Below are 22,450 nucleotides of genomic sequence, written 5' to 3'. Positions count from 1 at the left end.
GAAGATGGAAAAATGAAGAATTGGCTCGCATGATTCCCACAAAGCGCAGCAGAAGTTCAGAGCTAACAGCCTGCCTCTCAGCATTTCATTTGACGCTCAGGCCAAAATCGCTTATCTAGAAAATCTGAGCACACGTAATGGCACAGAGCGATAAGAGGGATGTATAATGCATAAGGAGGAGATGCTCCTAATGGCTTCTTCTTTGGGGCAACACTGAAGAGATGGAGGACAAAACAAGGGGTTTTATTTTGCTCTCTTCTTCTTCTTCTTTTTCTTCTTCTTCTTCTTCTTCTTCTTCTTGTCGTAATAGAGAAAAAAGACAACAATCATGGAGAAAGCTGGATATACTATTTCTTGCTCAGTGCAATTATGGTTTATGTGTGTGTGCGCGTGTATGTGTCTGTATATGTGTGTGCGTGTGTGTATAGCAGGCCAACAAAAAACAGCAAGACATTAAGAGATGAGGAGAAAGAGAGTATGAGCAAATGATTCACTCGCTCTCACAAGGGATATCTGAAAAACACAAAGCGATACAAACATACACACACACACACACACACACACACACACACACACACACACACACACACACACACTCTCATACCAAATATACACACTCCTCTTTGCCTAATGGCTTTGACCAATACATAGAAAGGAGGCTGGATGCTGGACAGGGCTGACTAGACACTGAGTGGCTGACAAATGTTAAATCATGCAGGCAGAGGCGCTCTCTCTCTCTTTCCTCTCTCTCTCTCTCTCTCTCTCTCTCTCTCTCTCTCACACACACACACACACACACACACACTCACACTCACACTCACACTCACACTCACACTCACACTCACACACACACACACACACACACACACACACACGCATGCACAGTGTCGTGCTGAGTCTGACTCTGAGGCAGCTGGAGCCAGAGAGCTGAAGGTTGTCAGGAGACATGGCGAAGCATGTGTGTGTTTCTCACACAAAAGAGCCCCCTAATTGTTTGGGATTCATTAATGCAGCAGCTTTTCAATTGCAACCCAAGCTGTCAGGAAAAAAATCCTTGTAGCTGGGAGAGAGGTGTATTCACACAGGCAGTAAAATAACTGTATAATTAATACCGGAGGAAACTCATTTTTCATGATAAAGAAATGAGGAGGATTCTGAATGCTATCGAGACATGAAGGTGACCATATTTGGCATGTTTTTATGGTTACATGGAAACTGTTTCCAATGTGTGCTGGTATTTTTTTCCTTCTGTACACATTGTTTTGGAGAGACAGGAGATCGAGAGAGAGAGAGAGAGAGAGGGAGGAAAAAGTGTGTCTTACCAGAGGTGCTGAGGGTGGATCCCAGTGCTGAGGGGCTCGGGGCCAGGCTGCTCTTAGAGTGGGGAGCAGGGGATGACGAAGAGGAAGAAGAGGAGGAGGAGGAGGAAGAGGCCGCAGGGGAGGAGGTGCGAGCAGCAGACAGGGTGGGCGCAGGGGAGGCCAGCCGCTCTCCAGACTCCATATCTGTCAAACACAATCCAATCAGCAGGGTTACAATAGCAAAGCACACCCACCCGCACACGCACAAACGCACATGCTTGAACACATACACACAAACGCATACTGTCACACCTACACAACATGTTCAAGCACCCGCACGCACGCACGCAGGCAGACACACACACACACAGACACACAGACACACACACACACACACACACACACACACACAAAACTCCTGACACTATTCCTTTCACATCTCACTTCCCCTGAACAATATTTCTATTTAGCCATGCTCACTGGCTCCGAGCCTCTATTGATTCTATATGAGGTAGGAAGGAGGATGACATCTTTAAGGACGCTGATACCAGACAACAAAGCAAGTTTTATATTTTGATGCAAGAAAACACCAGTGCTGAGAAGGTGGTGCGCTGCAACAGGACAGTTTTACTGAGACTCGCTCTGCTGAGGGTGAAGTCTGCTGATGATGGAATGACAGAGGTTAGAGAAAACCTCAAAAACAAAATGGACAAAATACACATTTTTCACTTCTCTTTGTCGTTCTATCTCCCTCAGACACATGGTGGCACACATTTGCAAACAAGCTCACACACGCACAAGCACACACACACATACACACACACACACACACACACACACACACATACCCCCACCTGTGTTTGACAACCAGGATCCCTTTACACCTCCTTGATGAAAAGGAATGTCATTTGAATTTAAGAGCTCTTTGAGGCCTTTAAAGACAGCATTGCTCCCTGAGTCCCTTCACTTGGAACCAGAACTAAATGGAGAGGCTTTTAGATGATGGGTGCATTAAGCAACACAGTAGCTGTCCATTATCAGTCTCACAGAGTCACCATGCCAGCCATTATCAACCAACCAACAACATAAACCCTCACAAGAAACATTTGGCCATTCTGCAGCCAAATATTTCACTTGCATTATTTAACTTTAATCCCCTTTTGCTTACAACTGAGAACACAAAGTGGCTGTGCCCACAGAGCTGCTAACTTGCGCAGGAAAATAAATACAAAAGTGTCAAAACACTTTTGCACGCACACACAAGTGGACGCACACACACACATTTCAACCCCCACTGCAGACACAACGCACACACAAAATCACCTCCCCTGTCTATCACATCAACCTGACTCTTTTTCTCTCTTCTCCTTTTCCATATCCCTCTGCCTGACACTAATCCAGGACTGAAAATCCCCTTCAAAAGCACAGTTTGCAGATTGTGTTTTACAGGCAGGCTTTGTTATTGTGTCATTACACATAAACAGTCTCTGCCTCCATCTCTCTTTCCTTCCCTCTCTCCTGCCACCCCCCCACCCCCACCCCCCCGCACCACCCTCCCTCCCTCTCTCCTCTGCAGTGGGAGCAGAGCCACTGATTAAATCTCTGAGACAAAAGCTGCTATCCTCTGAATATCAAGTATCAGCCTTTCGCCAGGAGCAACACTGACAAGAGAGAGGGAGAGTGGGAGAGGGAGAGCGAGAGAGCGAGAGGCGCAGATGACAAGAAAACCTGCTGCAGTCCACGGGGAGGAGGCTGGTGTGCCATCGGACTTGGGCAGCCATGACTGCCATTGCTGCAGTGAAAAAAACGGTGGTTGTGTAATTATGAGCAAGGTCAAAGGTCCTGTGGATGGCCTCTCATGCAAGGTGACAGGGTGTGGGCTTAAGAGCAGATTATATTATATACAACAAATAAATGAACGTTACATATTAGTTACAAGAATAGATTTCTGGCTGACTGAAGATGAAGTGTTTCATTTTAATCTTAACCAAAAAGTGTTACCTCTCTGCCACATTTTGTTGCATGAATGGCTGCCACACTCTGTGCTCCTTCACTTCAGCTGTCACCCTTTAAATGTCAGATTTGGGTGAAAAAAAAAACATGACAAAAAGGATTCTTTCACAAGATAAAAAAAAAAAAAAGAGTAATTTTTTCCGCAGTTGCTCCTGACAAAAAAAAAAAAAAAAAATTAAGTATCATTAGAAGTGTGATGAAAATGGAAAGGAGCTGTGGCCCTTCATAATTATCATAATGTACACGAAAACAAAAGGCTCGTGTCTCAGAGGACGAGCAAGCTTATGTGGTGTCAGCTGGTAAGTGAAGCGGATCATTCCCTACCTTTTCAGAGGAAGGAAACGGGGAAAAAAAAGCAGAGAAAGAAGGAGAGAAAGACAGATAATGGATACAAAGATTGAGGGGGGGAAAGGATAAGCAAGACAATACACTGATTTTGTTGTGGAAAAAAGACAGAAGAAAGGAAAAAGAGCAGAGAAGATGGACAGGCTGTAAAGCATTCCTGTCGTTTCTCAATATCTGCACTTAATGCCTCGCCTTGTCAAAACGTGATGATGTGAACAGAATTGATTTCCCCCCTAACAAACAACAAAAAAGCAATCCCTCCTTTGCAGAGGTGTAAAGCAGAGCTACCCTCCCCCTCATCTCCTCTCATCTCTCACAATCTCTCAAAGGGCCTCTTTCTGGGATGAGAGATGGAGAGAGAAAGGACAGCGGGGGAAAAAAACGACTGCAAGGCAAGTCCATCTTCCTCCGACAACTACAAACTGATCACTTAGTGCAATTAAATCTAATAACAATAATAAGATTGAGCTCAGCAATGTACCACCAAATGCACAGCCACAACAATGATTGCAACAATAATGGAGCGCCAAGGTATTTAAGGATCCAATCCTGACTTAATCATGAGAAATTAAAATGGATTTAGCATCAGAATTAGCTTGATTTTATAGGTAATTAACGGCACACCACAGTGGCGGTATAAGGCAAGCGTTATAATCTCCGTGAACAGCTAAATCAATTTGACTTGAACAACACCAACCAATCAACACAGAGCGGAGCAACCAGAAACAGCAGGTCTCGCATATGCAAGGAGAGGGAGAATTTATGCTAATAGCTGAACTATGATTTATAAGATGTGTTCCAGCGCCAGATTCACAGTCCCATCCGCAAATACAACACAGCACCCAGCTGTCAACGCATGCAGCTAATAGTGGCTGGATGCAATGGCCCTTCAGGAGATAGTGTAGCTATAAACAGCTCTGCGGATTTATGATTGCATGTGGCCTTCATATAGGAGCCTTCACATGTCAGTATCATCTGAAAGGAGGGCAGAACTGTACAAAGGAGAGATAGAGAGTGTGCATTTGGTGGTGGCGTAATGGCCTGTCCTGCTTAGTATGTGGCCTTACATCACGCATTTGTTTTGTGGTGTTGTATGTCTGTGTTGCGTGTATGTCATGGTGCTCGGTTACACGTGCAGCGGTTTTACAAAACACTGCCAATACATGTGCCTATGGAAGTGCGTGCGTATGAGCGTGTGTATGTGTGTGTGTGTGTGTCACAGCCTCAAACTATTCAACCCCCTGTGTGTCTCAATCCTGCCCCTTTCCTCCTCGCCCCTACAACACACAGAGACACACACACACACACACACACACACACACACACACACACACACACACACACACACACACACACACACACACACACACACATACACACACACAGTAACAGATGGCTGATACTAACTGAGATAATCCGCCAACAGAGTCATCAGCATGGATCAGTGGTAATCAGAGTGTGGACACAATGTCTCTTCTCCAGCCGTAATGGAAGGAGCGCCTGGCGCAAGAGAAGGGAAATGCATTATTCCCCATGATGCCCTGACCCCATTCAAAGACACACGGTGGCTCCCAGCTCTCTTTCTTTTTTTCCTCCTTACCGCAGCCGACAAAGACTGTATCATCGCTGTTTCTGCAACATTTACTCACTCCTCTGGATCGCCTTCTCCCCGCCTTTTATTGTGATCTGCAACTGTGTCAAACACAGACCTCTTTTTAGCCGTGTCCGGCTCAGCGTGGTTAACAAGAGAAATGTCAACGTAGCAAGTGTGTCATGATGAAGGTTGCTGGTAAAGAAGAGGTTCAGAATGAATAATCCACTATTAGCACCTCTTGTTTAATCAGCATATGGGGAGTCACTGCGTCTTTTTTTGACACTGTTTTTTCTGTATTACTCAAAACAAACATACTGACTTGTTTTTCTTTGACCATTCCCAGTAAATAATTAAGGTCTTTCTGAGAATTGATAATAGCTGTCGAATATACAAAAGCTCTTCCGGTTACCAGTTGACAAACTGTCAGTCAGGCGTCATGAATCACTCATTACTTAAAGGTACTGCGCGCGCACACACACACACACACACACAGAGAGCAAGGTACTTTTTTATTGCAGTTTTGTTTGTGAAAGGGAGATCATTGACTCTGAATCATCAGCATCTTTTATTTCTGACCTTGTGTAACTGTTGCTCAGGCACACTGAACTTTGTTATTTGTATATGTTCGTGTGGGTGTCTGTTTCTGTGGACATGCCATGTGCATATGGATGTGGATGTTTGTACTTTTTGCATGCCTGTTGGCAATAAGCACTAACTGGGCAAGATCATCTTGCTTATAGCAGAGTGCACGCACAAGCTTGCTTGACCCCTTTTCTCTTCCCTCCCCTCCCTGCACGCACACCGTTAGCCAGGAAATGACATAACCAGTCTTGGCAAAAAAATTAAGTGACAACCTTTGTCCAGAGTCAAACATCCACTCAGAGAACATTTAAAGAGACAGACTGTTCTGTGTGATATCATGCTACACCACTGGTTGTGGATCCTGAAAGGTCATAACAGAAATAGTATGGTTTATTCTAGGGCTGTTTATTCATCACTTGGTCTGAAACATGTTCAGAATTTGTGAACTATGTCCATCACAATTTACTAAAGCTCAGGGTGACTTGCTTCTTTTGTCCAACTAACAGCCCAAAACCCAAAGATATTAAGTTTATTATCACAAGACAAAAAAAAAAAACAAAAAGAAAAAAACCCCAGAAAAAATTCTCACAAGCATGAAGCTGGAATCAGGGGATGTTTGGTATCAATTAATTATTAATCATCTTATCATTCGAGCTCTTATTTGGGTTGTAATATCACTGTAGCACTTCATGTCACAAAAAGGCCTTAGTGATGCAAATTTTGAAATCACAAAATAAAGAAATCTATACAGAACCACTGAATTGTGATATTAAATAGGATATTTGCAGAACTGCATAAGTGCTTGATAAACTGACTGTGGCTTGAGCCAAGGCCTGAAAGGAGTACAAAGAGACAGCATGCCCCAGTGTGGCCTGTCTAGGTGACAACAACTAGAGTGACTCAGACCCCTCCCTCAGCTCTGCTCCTGCCCAGTGACAGATGGCAGAGCAGGGCATGTTGGGGATGGGCACCATCTCTCACCCCGCCTCAGCTAGCCTTGGCAGTGGTGCTGGCCACAGGTCTTATTACAGCCACACCACTGCCTGCCTGTCTGCCTCCATGTAACACTGGAGCTTACCACACTAGAGCTGCTTACTGCCTGCCAGGGCAAAAAGGTAATGATATGGTCCTGTGTGTCGCAAATAGTAGAGCGTGGCGTTAGCATTGAAGAGCTTCCAGCCACCGTATTCACTGGTCCCTGTCATACACACACACACACACACGCACACATTCGTATCCATGTCGCTGTAAGAAGCTTTAGATAAAATATAAAACCAAATGGCGTGCCACACGCATTCTGTATATTTTTGAAATGACAAGAAATCAGCTCTTGCCAAATGGCTTTATTTGCCTTTTCAAGCATACTGTAGATGCCAAAGGCTGGAATCAACACCCCTACTCACCATCCGTCTCTGCTGGGTTCCCAGTGACAATAATGTGATTTTGGGACATGGTGATGACTCGGTGGAGAGAAATAGGATAGGCTTGTCACTTGTGTTTGATGTCAAACCTATGTGTGACAGAATAGTGTTACTCAGCTCAACCAGACATAGCACTACTCCCATTTCCTGGCCATAAATAGAAGAGAATGAGCCGGTAGTGAGTGTGTGTCTGTCTGCATGTGTTTGGAAAAGAGTATCTGTATGTATGCGTATTTGTGTGCACATGAGCACGCCCATATGCACCATTCTAAGTATCATAAAGTAAGCTCAATAAGAAAATTCCCATCTCTTACGCTCATTCGCATCTGCATCCAGCCAAAGCTAATTATTCTCCCCATGGTAACCTAGCAGGGTCTTCACATCAAAAAACCAGAAGTGTGCATCAGGCAATCATCCCTGATGAATCTGCCCTTCTCCCTCTGCAAGCCACTCACACTCATCTGCCAGTCTCACTGCTCATTACGGTTTTTCTGCAGACTGAACCAGATCTGCTCACCACTGGCTGCATGTGTCTACAAGAGTCCATAATGACTTTGGAGCAGTTGGGAAGCACACAATAACACCATCTATGCTTCAGAGAATAACACATACATCCATGCACACATACAAACACACACACGCACTTACACTCACAAGATGCATTGGAAGCAAGGTGAGTGGTAAGCCAATGCCTATTAAGCTTAATTACCATTTAGATTACAGACTGTAGTATTTTACATTTGCTCTAAAACCTTTTTTTTTTGCAACTGAGCTTCACTGCAACTCAATGCAAAGAGGCAAAGTGATGATTTGCAAAAATCGTACCCTGAGGCCTTAAACATTGAGCTTCGATACTAGGTGCACAGCTCGCCTCACAAAATACATCCCACATATTAAATACAGTAACTAAATTCTCCCATATTTAACAAGACATTTGCAGACGTTTGCACAATTCTGCAGAACTAAATCAACTGAAAATGCATTCTTAATTATGTCTCATTACTTCCAGTGACATTGCCTAGGTCAGTAGCACTATAATACGGTAATTGCTGTTCTAGTACCTCTGTGTTTTGAGTTTACAGATAAAACATTTACAGTAAGATTGATGAAGGGAACAGGGAAGCTACAACAAACTGATGCTTTAAAGCAACAATCATGTGTTTCAGATGTAAGCATTTTATTTTGAACATATCTTGTCTTCTTTCTTGCATCTCAATAGACACTTGTTAATCAATTTGGCCTTCAAGCTTGCAATCTATCTCAGATTAAGTTACTGTAACCAGGAATCCAAAATACTTTATACAGCATTTTGAAGAGAATGTTCATGTAATCTAAAAAGACTTTAAATATTGACTATGTTTTGCTGAGTGCTATTTCTGTGATTAAAAACTTGATCGCTCCATGCTCTGATTTTTTTCAGATGATGGCATGACTGCATAGCTTGCTTTTACTGTAAAATTCCTGGAATGACTACAACAGCAAAAAATGTTGTACTTTGTAATGACAATAACTATTCTAAATGATATAGTATCTTATCTATTCATAGAGTGGGGTTTTGAGCTCATCAGGTATCAATAAAGTCAGACAAAATGACACATAATACAGTATCAGATATAAACCATGGACTGTCGCTGTTGAGTCCAATTTCTTGTTTAGGTCTTCATAAACAAGATACACCTCGTTCTGTGAACTGTATGTGTTTTAAATAAATGCAGGAAATACAAAAATACTAAGAACTGAATAACAGGAAAGAGCATCGGTTATCAGGGAATATCAAGGAAAGACGGGGAGAGAGAGAGAGAGAGAGAGAGAGAGAGAGAGAGAGAGAGAGAGAGAGAGTATGAGTGCAGTACTCCACATATGAATAATGCAAATGACATGCATGTCAAATAGCAAAACAAACTGACAGTGACAGAACAATGGAACAGCCAGAGAGCGGCAAACCTTGCTTGAGCAATTGTTGGAGCCCACTCTGTCCATTTCAATGGGAGAAACCATTTAGAGTCAGTTCTGTTCAACTGAAACTTTACTTGCAGGAGATAACTGATATCACTGTGCAAATGTGACAGAATTCAGATAAGTGGTGTGATGGCAGAAATAGCTTATTCATGACTACCAGTTACAAGAACCTGGTTTGATAATGTTCCTGGAGCATATAATGTGTTGTTTAACAGAACACAATAGCTAATACATGTACAGTCACAGTCCCTAATTTTTACTGCTCCCCTCAGCCACACAAAACTTCAGTAGCCATTCGCCAAGCTGCCAAACTGTCCAGAACAAAGGTTACAGATTTAACCACTGCAATGTAGCATAGTGTGTGATAATTCAATTTCATTCACCACTATGGGCGCCGTACAGAATGTCATAAAACTAAAAACTCTATGGGGGTGAGCCACGGTATCTGCACATCCTTGTTTACATATGTATGATAAAAATGACCAAAAACAACAGCTTCTCATATTACATGAGATGATCAGTCGATTAATGGATGTGTCTCAAGCATAAAGGCCTAACATTACCTTGTTCCAGCTGTGAGGATGTGCTGCTTTTGTTTGTCTTACGAATTACAATCTGAAAAACTTGTGTGAGAGTAAATTAAATATATTTAAATATTTATATATATATATAAATATTTTATCATTTATTTTGCACTTTTCAGGGATAAAGCATGTAATTTAATGATGTCATCTAGGGTTTGTCTTTTTTTTAGAGACATTTTATGGACCAAATGATTAATTGATTAGTCAGGAAAATAACACAGATTAATTAATGAAAATGATCACTAGCTGCAGACCTGATATCAAGCATAGCACTTCAAAAGCACTTGATTACTTACAAGTAAGCCACGGTAAAAGAACTCCTCAATACACGATCTTGCTATTATTTATTGCATTACCTGAGATCACAGACACCCCTTAAACATAATACTGACGGCAGTTCAGGTGAAGTCATATTTGCTCTTTGCAGTGGTACTAAACTTTCCTGGTTTGTGCGTCTTGCTACACAGTTGTCGGCTCATTTAACTGTCAACATCGTTAAAGGAAAAGGCTGCTCACATCTCTGGCATGATGCGGCGTTTATTATCCCTATTGCAACCCCCCCACACACACACATACACACACACACAAACACCTTAACACCTTTCTCCCACCCAGTCTTTCCTCCCTCACTCTGTTTTTTACCCTTTCTATTGTTTCATGCGTTTGTTGAAATCAACATTAAAAACACTTGCATGTAATGGCTTCATTAAAGGACCCTGGCTCCTGTTTAAACACAGGCAGACAAATGCTGAATGGCAAATGAAAGAAACACATACTTCACATTGGGTAGTAAACAGAAGACATGCTAGGTGTTTACAGTGGCACACGATCCACAGTGATGCATGTGTGTTCAAATACTGAAATCAGATGATGGTCTTAAAAGCTATTGAGTAGTTTCAGAGCAACAATCTGGCAAATATAAGCCCTGATGAGAGAAAATCCACCAGCATTAAACTCAATATGTCAATCACTTGTATTCCTCTGTTCAAACGGGTGATTTACTTAATGTTAAACATGTAAAAATGACTGGCTGGAAGAGAATAGTGTTGTATTGACAGAGAGGGAGGCAAAGCAGCAGGCAGTCAGCCACTCTGTTCTGCTTCACTGCAACATGGGAGGGAGGCCAGTGTGGACACTCACTCACTCACACACAGACACACACTCATACACACACACACACACACACACACACACACACACACACACACACACACACACACACACGCGCACACACACACACACACACAGATGTAAAAGCACACACGCAGGCATGTACACACAGGCAAGCCCACACTTGCACAAATGCACACACACTGATACTCTCTCCCTCTCCCTCTCTCTCTCTCACACACACGCACACACACGCACACACACGCACACACACACACACACACACACACACACAGTGCAGCAGGTGAGGTGCCAGCACATCACAGCGCTGCCATTTTTCAGTGTCTTGCTCAGGGAGAAGCGCTCTGACATTTTATGAAGCACTCTGCAGAAATCAGCAGCTTGTAATGGCGGCTGGACTGTCACTCCTTTCCACTCTTCACACGTCCTCTATCTCCCTTCCTCACACTGCTTTTAAGATATTATCTCACTTGATTAACATAATCTAATCAATTTTACAAAATTGGCTTTTAATTACAAAGGGCAATCTCTTCGTCTTACTCTCTGTTTAAGCTTTAAATGGCTTTAGTGTTTCAAAAAAAAAAGCCAAACTGCGGCAAGAAGTAAAACACCAGTGAAAGGTTAGGAAATGCTGCTCATCACTATGAAGTGAGAGAGATGACTAAGATTGATGGCTAAAGGGTATAAAATAGCAGAAACATCAGGAAAAATACAACTCATTGGGGTTAACTTTTAAATTGCAGGTTTTCTGAAAGATTATTTTCTAGTCATTTTGACATTATGAATCAGCAACTTAGTAAATGCCTCTACACTTTCATTTGACACGGCGAAACACTACATTTGGGGATGTAAATTTGAAAGCAGTTGTTTTCTCACGTCTTTATTTGACCCTTGGAATCATGGCTGCTGATATTACCGTTCATGTTTATTGGAGAGGCCTAATGATTAGAAACGCAGCTGTTAAATTTGTCCTCTGCATAAAACCAGGGATCTATAACCATGATTAACTCTCTGGCATGTTGTTGTGCCTGACAAGCTCTCTGTTGAGCAATGATTAACAGCTAGTGACTCTACAAACCGCTGCTAGCACATCAACACAATGTTTACATTAGCCAGCATCTCACCGAAGCCATTACTGCTGTAGCTAAGCTAACAGTCATCTTCTGGAGCTGGACAGACGGCAGCCTGTGGCCCAACAATTTACAACGATGACAAAGCTTGGCAACCATGTTCTTAACTTTTCTCCCAAAGTTTCACTCAGGGCCAACACATTTTAGAGTAACTCAGAATAGTATGCCCACAGGAAAAAATGTGATTCAACTTGAAATATGTGGGAAGTGTCGAGGCCAAATCTCTCAGTGTAGGCTACGCTATAAACCTTAAACTAAGCCGATTTCATTAATGTGACATTAGCATTTGTAATGAGAAAAGGGGGAAAAAACCCTTGGGACATCTTTGTACTGTTACAAAATTCACACATACACATGCATGCACAAGCCCACGCACACACATACTAGACACATACACACACAAACATAAACACACACAAGCACATAAGCCACAAAATCAGGAACTAATTTACATCCATATTACACAAGAATCACAAAATGCAGCCAAAGCACAGAAAAGAGAAAATGTTGTATTTGCGTAGGTTTTATAATGAAATATCACAGCTTAGTTTATGTAAACCAACTGTGACAGTTAGTAAATCTGTTCAACCTTTCCTGATGAGCTAAGCAGGTAATTCCAGACAAATAAAGCCTGGCATTCACTCCCACTCCACCGCTCCAGACAGAAAGTAGGGGAGGAAGACACAGTCAAGAGCAAATCTTCAACAAATCTCAGCATTTTTTTTTCGTAACTTGCCAATACACTTCTGTGGTTCTCCACGGCCCACAGCTCATATGATGTGCGCCTACACTCCTTGTTTCTCTTTCGACAAAACTATTGCATGCATTTAGCTGACTTGTTCTGAATGTCCCTTTCAGACTTTGCAGCAGTCCTGGAAAGCATCTACATGTTGATTTGCTGGGTAAGTGACTGTAAGGTTTTCATTACGTCCATATTGAGCTGCACATTTACAAATTGACCAAAGTAGCTTTAGGGCCTGACCGGTGGCCCTCTGTGATTAGTTTAACTGTTGTTTGTGTGAGTCAGTGAAGTAAGGGCCTACTGGCCTGAAGATAAAGCTGAAAGCTGAGATTGTAACTGATAATAATGGTATTTATGGAAGAATGTGCTACTTTTATTTTTAAGTATGGGCAACTTTCATGATTTGTTAAGATAACACATACAATTACAATAACGGCATGTTTTCTAGATGTCTCCCAAACCAGTTTATTTAATTGCATGATTAAATATGACAGAATACAGATAACCTTTATTTAATCAGGTAGTCTCATTGAGCTCAAGAACTCTATTACAAGAGGGACCTGAGTAAAGAAGACACATTATCTTTATTGAATGTTATTGATGTTCCCAGTGATCAAAAAAGTCTTTATGTCTTCATTTTTTTTCATCAACAATTTTAATAAGTCTATGAATGAAACAAAATGTGAAAGCCCAAAACATGGGACATTTACCAGGTTTAATTTGCCTGTAACAGCACAAAACAATATCAGTCCATTAGCCAACGCCATTCAAAAATTTGCTAAATTAATTCTGCCCTATTACATGACACGTAATATGTGATATACAACCATTGTTTTGTTTAGTTTAGTTTTTTTTTTTTTTACCTTTTTTTAATAATATACTATTATATATGATATATAGGCTAATCATGTTTTTTTCCATTGGAACAATTGCATTTGCTGAACACTCATAAATATAGTTTCTATTCACATGGCTTTTTTGCTTCCTGAGAAACTAATGATATTCCAACTGTCCAGTTAGATCACATCTGTTACTTGGCATTAAATGACACGCTTTTTTAATGATATAACACGGAATAATAATAATAGCCTACATTTTATTTAATGGGGGCAGTAAGGGCCCTGGATAATGGATAGGGGCTGCTGGCCCAAAAGAGGTTGAGAACCACTGATCTAAAGCCATTTTACCAAAGATGAGCAACTAGGAGTCACTAGATTGGTTCATTATTAAGTAGCCCATTAATAAACAATACAAGCCTGCATGTGTCCTAAATACCATTTAATAACAAGCAACTAGTAACTTTTATGCCTTTGGGCTTGGTTTGTGTCCAAAAGCTTTCTAAACTCGACTCATTATGCACTGAGATGTTAACTGACTTCAGTGACATGAAGCCTTGTAATGATATTTACTGCCCCCAGTAATGAAAGTGGTCTACAAACACTAGATAAAAGGAAGCTTTGTCTGGATTCACAAGACTAAAAAACTAACAACATAGAACTTTTTTTGACAGGGTGACATGCAACATGCAAGGTCCCCGGTCAGAATAAAACCAGAGACGCTATGAAATCTTCAATCTTCCAATGTGTCATGGACCTCGCGGGCCACATTGTTTTCCCCCATAAGCCTGTAATTGTATTAATAAAGCCTGTAATATGCATTATAAATTTGCTGCTGAAAGATGAGTGCTTTCTGTTTCTATGACAGTGGAGGAAAATTGTTGAAATTGGTATGTAACTTGCCAAAAATGCTCACAGCTGGCAAGCATGTAACTAGAGCAAAGTCACTTTCACTTGTTTCCAAATGTAAATAATAAATTAAAGCTAAATGCCAATTCAGCATGCATCAAGAATAATAAACAGGCCACTATTAATCAGTTTAACTTTGAGCTCCACTGATCCATGCACTTGTTAAAATATTTGTACTTTGATGAAAAGTAGGTATGGATGTGTGTTGAATTGGGTTTTTTTGTGCCATACAAAAACACGCACACACACACACACACCATGGCTCTCACTGGTGTAAAAATGGCAGGAAATGTAACAGCAGAAAATGAATACAGGAATTCTAAGTGTCTGTAAAAAAAGTCTTTGACTGGGCTTAAAATGAGACAAAGCTAAGGATATCCTCCATTCAATGAGATGAGATTAAGACCAGAACTGTGCTACACGGTGGTTACCATATTTTGCTTTAAGGCATTCATAATGTTACCTTCACGTGGTTTTCTTTCTTTCTTTCTTTCTTTCTTTCTGTTTTGTTATTGTGACTTATGATTCAAAGCAGTTCTGAAAAAAGCCGGTCCCAAAAGATTCAATGACCACAAGTGAAAATGTCATTGTCCAATCTTTGTGTTCTTGTTTCAGTGTCTCTGCCTACTTTTTTTTTTTATCACTGTCAAATGACAAAATCAGGGCTATGTCTAGATACATCTGGCAACACATACAGAATATTACATCTGCAGGGCTTTTTTCACTGTCATGAGGGATTTAAATTTCAACTAAATATTTTACAGTGATGAGAAAAGGGATCGATTTCTGCAGTTCAATGTGTGATAAACTATGTGACTTTTAGCCTTACATACAGAATAGAAAGATAATGTGCCATAATGGGAAACAGTTTCACGCTACCATTTTGCCAGTATCACCTTTCCGCTTCTCTATCCAGGGCACTTTTTTCCCCCCTGGGGGCAAATGTAGAAGACCCTTTTAAAAGTCCAGCTGTGCCTTTAAAAGAGTTTGTCACACCAGTGATGGGGTGCTTTGAAATACCGTACAGAATATCCACAAAAGAGACTTCTTTTTTTCCTGTGACATGCCCCTATTTCCTGTGTCACCACACTTCCCCTGTGTAATTTCATATAAAAAGTCAAAATATTTGAGCTTCCATTGTTAACTGTGTCAAACCCCACCTCGCCATTACTGCACTGCAATCACACTCCCACAGGTGGATATGCACGTGATGTGAAACACACACACACAAACACACACACATACACACACAGAGTTACCTGTGTTAGACTGAGCGTCACCATCAGGTCACACTATCTTTTCATTTGAAACGATATCCACTAGCCCATCCTCTGGATCCTAACACTTCCTTATAGTTAAACCAATCACAAAGTTTGCCATCAGCCCCCTTTTTGTCACCTGATATTATCTAAGGAGGAGCTAAGCAGGGAAAAGAAGAATAGCTTTGGCTCTACTTGAATGTATGCTTGTGTATGGTGTGTGTGTATCTGTGCCTGTCACGACGGGTAGATTCCTTGTGTGGTGAGGCTGAAACCGAAGCTGCCTGGGCCTGTTGTTGATAGCCGTGTCTCACCCACTCACTGCCCCAGAGGGAGTCAGGACCAAGACCACTGCTCAGGGTCTGTCTGTTCACACACACATGAAACACGGGCTTGGATTACACAGGGCTCAAATATGACTCATCCTAAGGAGGGGGTGGAGGAAGGCCCTCTCTGTTGTTTTGCAAAAATGCGCTCACACACACACACACACACACACACACACACACACTGCCCACAATGATAGCTACATCACAGACTCAGAGAGAGGACCTTGTGGTTGCACACACCTGCCAAAGACAGATGTTAAGAATAAATCAGAGAGAAGCTCCGAGTGAAGAGAAGCTCCACACTGCCGTAACTCCACTAACTCACTACACAGTATGCTAACTGGAGAGCAAACAGCTGCACGTGACAACATACACCAGCGATGAAAGTAACAATAGCATGCATGCACCTGACATGCATACAGAGAGAGGGCACATCTTGGTGGGAGAGGGAGTACCTTCCAGTTCCTGTCTCACAAGCTCCACTCCTACTTTTGTGTTTTTAGCTCTGTTCTGTTGTATGTAACCTGCTCTCATCCTCTGGAGCAGAGGGTTTTTTGAGTGCAATTGTTCTGGAAGAAGCTGAAATCCTCCAACGACATATAAACAAGTCACAACAAGGCTGAAAGCGGTGTGGGCGGTTTGGAGAGGAAGCTCTTTTTTCCGTTGCTGACTAGGTGAATTTCATGATTTCTTCATTTAAATATAGCACCACTGGGTAAAGAAGAATCGACACGCGTACAAAGCCGAACCTTTACGTAGATGTATTGCATAATAACACACTAAAAAAAAAGCTATTTTAGGGGAATGTGACCTCTAAAAGCACAAATCAAACACCAACACAACATCATCCTACATCCTGTCAGTCAGTGTGGCAGACTTCCTGCTTCCAGAAACCATGTGTCATGAAAAAGAAAACTCACATGCATCTACACAAGAGCATAGCTTTTGTCTATGCTGGCAGCCATGACTACGGGCATCTTTTGTCACTTAAATTTTTTTTTTAGACTCTGTCGTCTAACTGGCTGGGAGAGGCAAAATGGTCTGTGTAAGTACTGCGTGCGTGTGCATGGTATGCGTGTGTGTGTGTGTGTGTGTGTGTGTGTGTCATAAACAGACACCCTTCACGCTTTGTGGCCCAGAAACAGGATAAAAGCGTGAGTTAACCAGCAGCACACTGATATTTTATCTCTACTTTGCTGTCCTGGAATGCCAGCCTGCTCTGAAACTCCAACTATGTGACGTCCTGTCACACCACATAATGTGTATATGTGTGTATGTGCGTGTACGCCTGTGTGTGTGCCAACTCAGGAAAGAGGTGGTAAGTGTGGGTGTATTGCTTTGTCTTTCCACATTAAAAGGTGCAAGGGCAAGTATGAATGTCTAGGTCTTGATACGTCTTCAAATACTAGAGACCGTGAAGCTCACAAGAACTATGAAATTATGTTGGTAAAGAAGTTCAAATCCAAAGAACGAATCAAAAATCACAAACAAATAGCTTTGAAATTACAATCTGTAGCAGAAACAGACAAGTGTGTTGACAGAGTCAGTGGATTTATTTTTTTTCTCATCTTTGATCCAAGAAAGTTTGCTCCTGTCCGTGCTTACAATCACTGGGCAAAATAAAGCCCAAGCCTGGCCCTTGTGATGCCGATGAGTCTAACATCCATGACTCAAGGGGTCAGGCAGCCCATCCATGCTGAGCATTAGGGGTTAAGGGGATGAAACCAAGTGTGAAATGTGAGAAGACAAGCCAACATGGTTTCTCAGGCAACAAATAGAAAGGCGACAAACATATCGCTGTGACTGCGAGGAACGTGAGGTATGTTAGGAAGAAAGACCGTCACGTCATCCGTGATTCATACGCGTTTTGAACTGGCTTAGTTTAGACATGTTAATCAGTAATAGCCTGTTGCACTTCAGACAGGAGGAGTGTGAGCACATTGGCGTGTGCGTGTGTTTGTGTGCGTCTCTGGCAAGTCCAACACCACTTGGACTTGAGCTGGTTGAGGCAAGAGAAAGCTCCAGACCAAGAGATAATCCATCTGGACTGTTTCCTTACAAAACATATGGAAAAATGCAGAAGCTTTTTTTTTTTCCTTTTCCGCCCACAATAGCTATTAATATCTTGCACAGAACATTTGCTCATGTCCCACTAAGGGCTGGAATTCCTGCTGAAACACCGTCAACTTGGAAGATTAGAAAGAGGCGGTCAGGCATTTTCACGCACTCAACATATGTATTCTCTGTGTGCAATGTTGAGCATATGGTCACTTTAACACACAGAGTAATGGGTAAGCACTCAACATATTCCTCTCTCTCCCCCTCTCTGTCTCTCTCTCTCTCTCACACACACACACACACACACACACACACACACACAGAGATTTAGGTAAACCGAAGTGACGTAATCTGAACCCTCAGACACGACATGACTTATTCTGCTCAAGTTATTTCAACAAAGATAGCCTTCCTTTGCCACCTTGAAAATAATTCACTCCAATATCAACAAGGACCCCTAAATAATCACACCAACCACCTGACAGGAATTGTCCACAGCAGCGCCAAAAACCTGTGTTAAAATGACAGCGCTGTAAATTGTTTTAATTATAGCTGACACAGATAACAGCCTGTGGAAACATCAACCTTTTCTTCAAGTCTTCTGCAAGATCCAAACATACAGTATTCCCTGGAAAACGCAGTTGTTGTGTGTGTATGAGGGTGAGTGTGAGCGTGCGTGTGAATACAATATTCATTTTGCTGCAGGAGGACAATCTATGCATAACAATGAGAGGCGCTAATGAAATCAGCCATCAACCTGCGATACATACATATTAAAGCAGGACCTCAGAGTGTCATTCGCTTAGTGCATCATTTGTTCCCACTCGTTTTTTTCTCTCTGCCACCTGACCTTTAGAGTATGTGCCCCCCCCCACCCTCTCTACACACACACACATACACAGACACTTCCCCACACTAAAAATAGGAAGTGTACCTGCGGTAGTGTGGCATTATGCATACATGTGTGTGTAAATGTAGCATTACATTGTCATGTAATATGACAATACATTTTAGAAATTCATACGGGATTGATTTGTGCTCTAAGAGCAGGAACAATGTGCTCTTTTGGGATTTAAATATAGACAACTAATGTTTGATTGTCTTAAGTTTGTTAGAACTAACAACCACCTATTAAACAGATGATGTTAAGCATCACAAATGGTAACCACTGTCAGAGCTGTACCTTCAGTATAATGTCATATCATCCCAGCTGCCAGGGAACGACGCCCCTCCCTTCCCTCTAAGCATGCTTCACAGCTCTGGTCTCTCTGTCTCTCTCTCCCTAACCCCCACCCCCACGCTGGCAGGGAAATGGATCCCTCCACCTGACAGTGGCCATTTTGAGCCTTCTCTCCTCTCCTCTCTACTCCTGCTTCCTGGTAAACAATGGGAGAGGGATAATTGATCAAACAGCCAGGGAACCCTCCGAGCAGGGGAAGGTCACCGCCCGCCAGCCCAGCTCACTAAGGAGGGGAGGAAGGGGGGAGATGTATGTGTGTCAATATGTGTATGTGCATTTGTCTCTGTGTGTGCATGAGTGTGTGTGTGTGTGTGTGTGTGTTTATGTGTGTGTACATGCATCTATTGCATCTATGAGTGTGTTTTAAGTGTGTGTGTGTGTGTGTGTGTGTGTGTGTGTGTGTGTGACCAACTGTGCAAAAAAGAAAAGACAGAGGTAGAGACAGACAGAGAGTGGTGTGTGTGTATGTGTGCATGTGTGTGTGTGTGTGTGTGTGTGAAAGAGAGAGTGGGGGGTGGGGGTTAGGGGGGGTCTCTCTGATGCTCTTGAGCTGCCATTTTTCTTCCCTGACAAAGACTCCATCTGCCACAGAGCCATTTGCTGCCTCCCGAGTCGGCAGAGCATTCTGCACGCCACGTTCACCTTGATGTCACCTCTACACAGCTCACGCCTTGCTGACGCTGTACACTCACACACACACACACACACACACACACACACACACCACACACCACACACCACACGAGTACATACATTTCTTTTCCTCTAGTATATGCACAGACATATATACTGATTGTCTCCCACTCACAGACAAACACACACTTTCAGTTTCTGTCACATACTATCTTTGCACTCTCTCTCTCACACACACACACACACACACACATTGAATGTGTATGTGTCTAGGCAGCGGCCCTCCCTTTCCTCTGCATGGCTGATATCACTGTGCAACCATCAGCGCTGTGCATTGTGGGAGTGTCTGTTGGGGCAGAGAGACGCGACAGGGGCTGAGGGATTCACACGCCTCTGAAAGACAGCCAGAGGGAGAGAGAGAGAGAGAGAGGGAGGCAGGAGGGGAGGGAGGCAGAGAAAGAGAGAGAGATACGGAGGGGGCCGGTAACTGGAAATGAGAGATGGCATTTTAAAGAGGAAGCTGAATTTCACCTGCAATTACCGTAGCTCCGGGGCACATGGTTCGGTTAAGAGACATTTCATTCCAAAGCCACCGCGTATAGCTGCCGCACTGAGCCCTGAGAGGCGCATAAAGAAGGAGGGAGAGAGAAAATAGAGCGGTGGAAAAACTCTCCTCTGCCCAAGATGGCCCTCAGCAGATGCAGTGATGAAAGAGAGGAGGCAGCCAGGGATGTAACTGGTAAATGAAACCCAGCAAAAAAGGCTAGAGAGACTAGAGGAAAGGAAAGGAACGGAAAGGAAAGGAAAGGAAAGACAGATAAAGAGACAGAGGAAAGAAAAAAGGTATCTCATTCAGCAGGCCTGAACTCGGCCATCTGTACACCAGACCAGACAGCTGAACTGGGCCTCAGAGAGCACACAAACATACACACACAAACACATGCACCCGCATGCACACGCTGAACAAAGAGCAAATCAAATCCGACAAACAAAGATACTCGCCCTCTCACAGTTAAGAACAGGGAATGCCGGACGTGTTTAATGATTAATATCATTCTTAGTATTCGTTGTCCTCTTTGGATGAAACCTTGCTCTCTCTGCCTCCTCCTCCTCTCTCTCTCTCAGAATTCCAAATGGAGCCGAAATGGTTTCCCCGAGGCTCAATGTCCTGGCTAGTTTCACCAGGCACGCTGCTGTGTTTCATAGGAGAAGTGTGACTGCACAAATACAGTAATGAGCTCTCACTGGGAGCTGGGGGCCTCCTGGCACTGCTAATGGCTCCTCTGGACTGCAGCTGTATCCAGGTTACAACCTGGCCTGGCCCACAGGCCTTGGGACACACAGGCCCAGTCGGGACAAACTATTCCCAGCCACAGGCACGCACTGTAGTCAGAAAACCAGATCCACAGCAGACTTTGTGTTTGGTGTGTGGGTGTTTGAAGTACGGAGAGGAAGAAAGAAGATCTGGGGAAGGGGGTTAGGGGGCAGGAAGCTGTGAAGGATGTCAAGAGACAAGGGGGCCATGGTAAAGACAGAGACGAAGGAATAAAGACAGTTGAAGAGATTTGGTTTGGCCATAAACGCGGCAGATAGACCCAATAAACCTGGAGGCTCTCATAGGGCAACAGCTGGTGTTGGGCGAGTCTGATGTGTGCGTGTGTGTGTGTGTGTGTGTGTGTGTGTGTGTGTGTGTGTGTGTGTGTGTGTGTGTGGAAAAGAGAGAGAGAAAGAGAGAGAGAGAGAGAGCGAGAGAGAGAGAGAGAAAGTGTGTGTGTGGTCTGCTTAATTATCCCAATAAAAGAGTAACCCTGCAACGCTTACATACATGTACAAACTAAGCACAGAAAATAACAACAGCTTGCTAATCGTAACTAGTTTCACAGTCATAGTAACAAATTTTGTTAGTCTTTGAAAAATTAAAGCAAAATGTCTATATTGAGTAAACACAACAATAGAACCGGCAAGGACAACAAACAATAAAATGTAAAATGTCACATCAGGTTTTAACCTTTGAACCCAATTAACCATGTCATAGATTCATTATGACGATGCATTGTTTGGACAAAGGCTGATCAACCCTAAAGAACTTTATTTCAGCCAAAATAACGTGCGTCTCATTCAAGTACCAACAAATGTTCTAAAATGACACTTATCATTACAACAAATCTGTATTTTATGAAAGACCCAGCAATAGAAAATGATATCTTAGATGTGAGCATGATGTGACTGGTAGGTTGGTAGGTAAGTGGAATGATGGCAAAGGCTTGACCATCTCCTGTTTTCAAACCTAACAGCGAAATAAGCATTAGGGCTGAGTCCATGGGGCTCAAATTGCAATCCTGTTTGTGTGGGGCTAAAAGGTTTGTGATGTACAGGGCTTAAAG

At 42.7% G+C, this 22,450-nt stretch overlaps 1 protein-coding gene across 11 annotated transcripts in view; it reads right to left on the bottom strand.

The window, feature by feature from the left end:
• The window catches only part of baz2ba (bromodomain adjacent to zinc finger domain, 2Ba), a 67,233-nt gene that overhangs the window by 28,216 nt on the left and 16,567 nt on the right, over window positions 1-22,450 (bottom strand). For all 11 annotated transcript variants that reach the window (XM_056384338.1, XM_056384371.1, XM_056384347.1 and 8 more), the window contains exon 3: window positions 1,323-1,505. In XM_056384338.1, the coding sequence (XP_056240313.1) occupies window positions 1,323-1,503 (181 nt within the window). In that variant the 5' untranslated portion in view covers window positions 1,504-1,505. The remainder of the gene's footprint in view (window positions 1-1,322; window positions 1,506-22,450) is intronic.

This window comes from Seriola aureovittata, chromosome 1 (genome assembly GCF_021018895.1).
Source record: "Seriola aureovittata isolate HTS-2021-v1 ecotype China chromosome 1, ASM2101889v1, whole genome shotgun sequence".
NCBI lineage: Eukaryota > Metazoa > Chordata > Actinopteri > Carangiformes > Carangidae > Seriola > Seriola aureovittata.
Note: the sequence above shows the minus strand (reverse complement) of the source record. Positions and strands in the feature narration are given on the sequence as shown.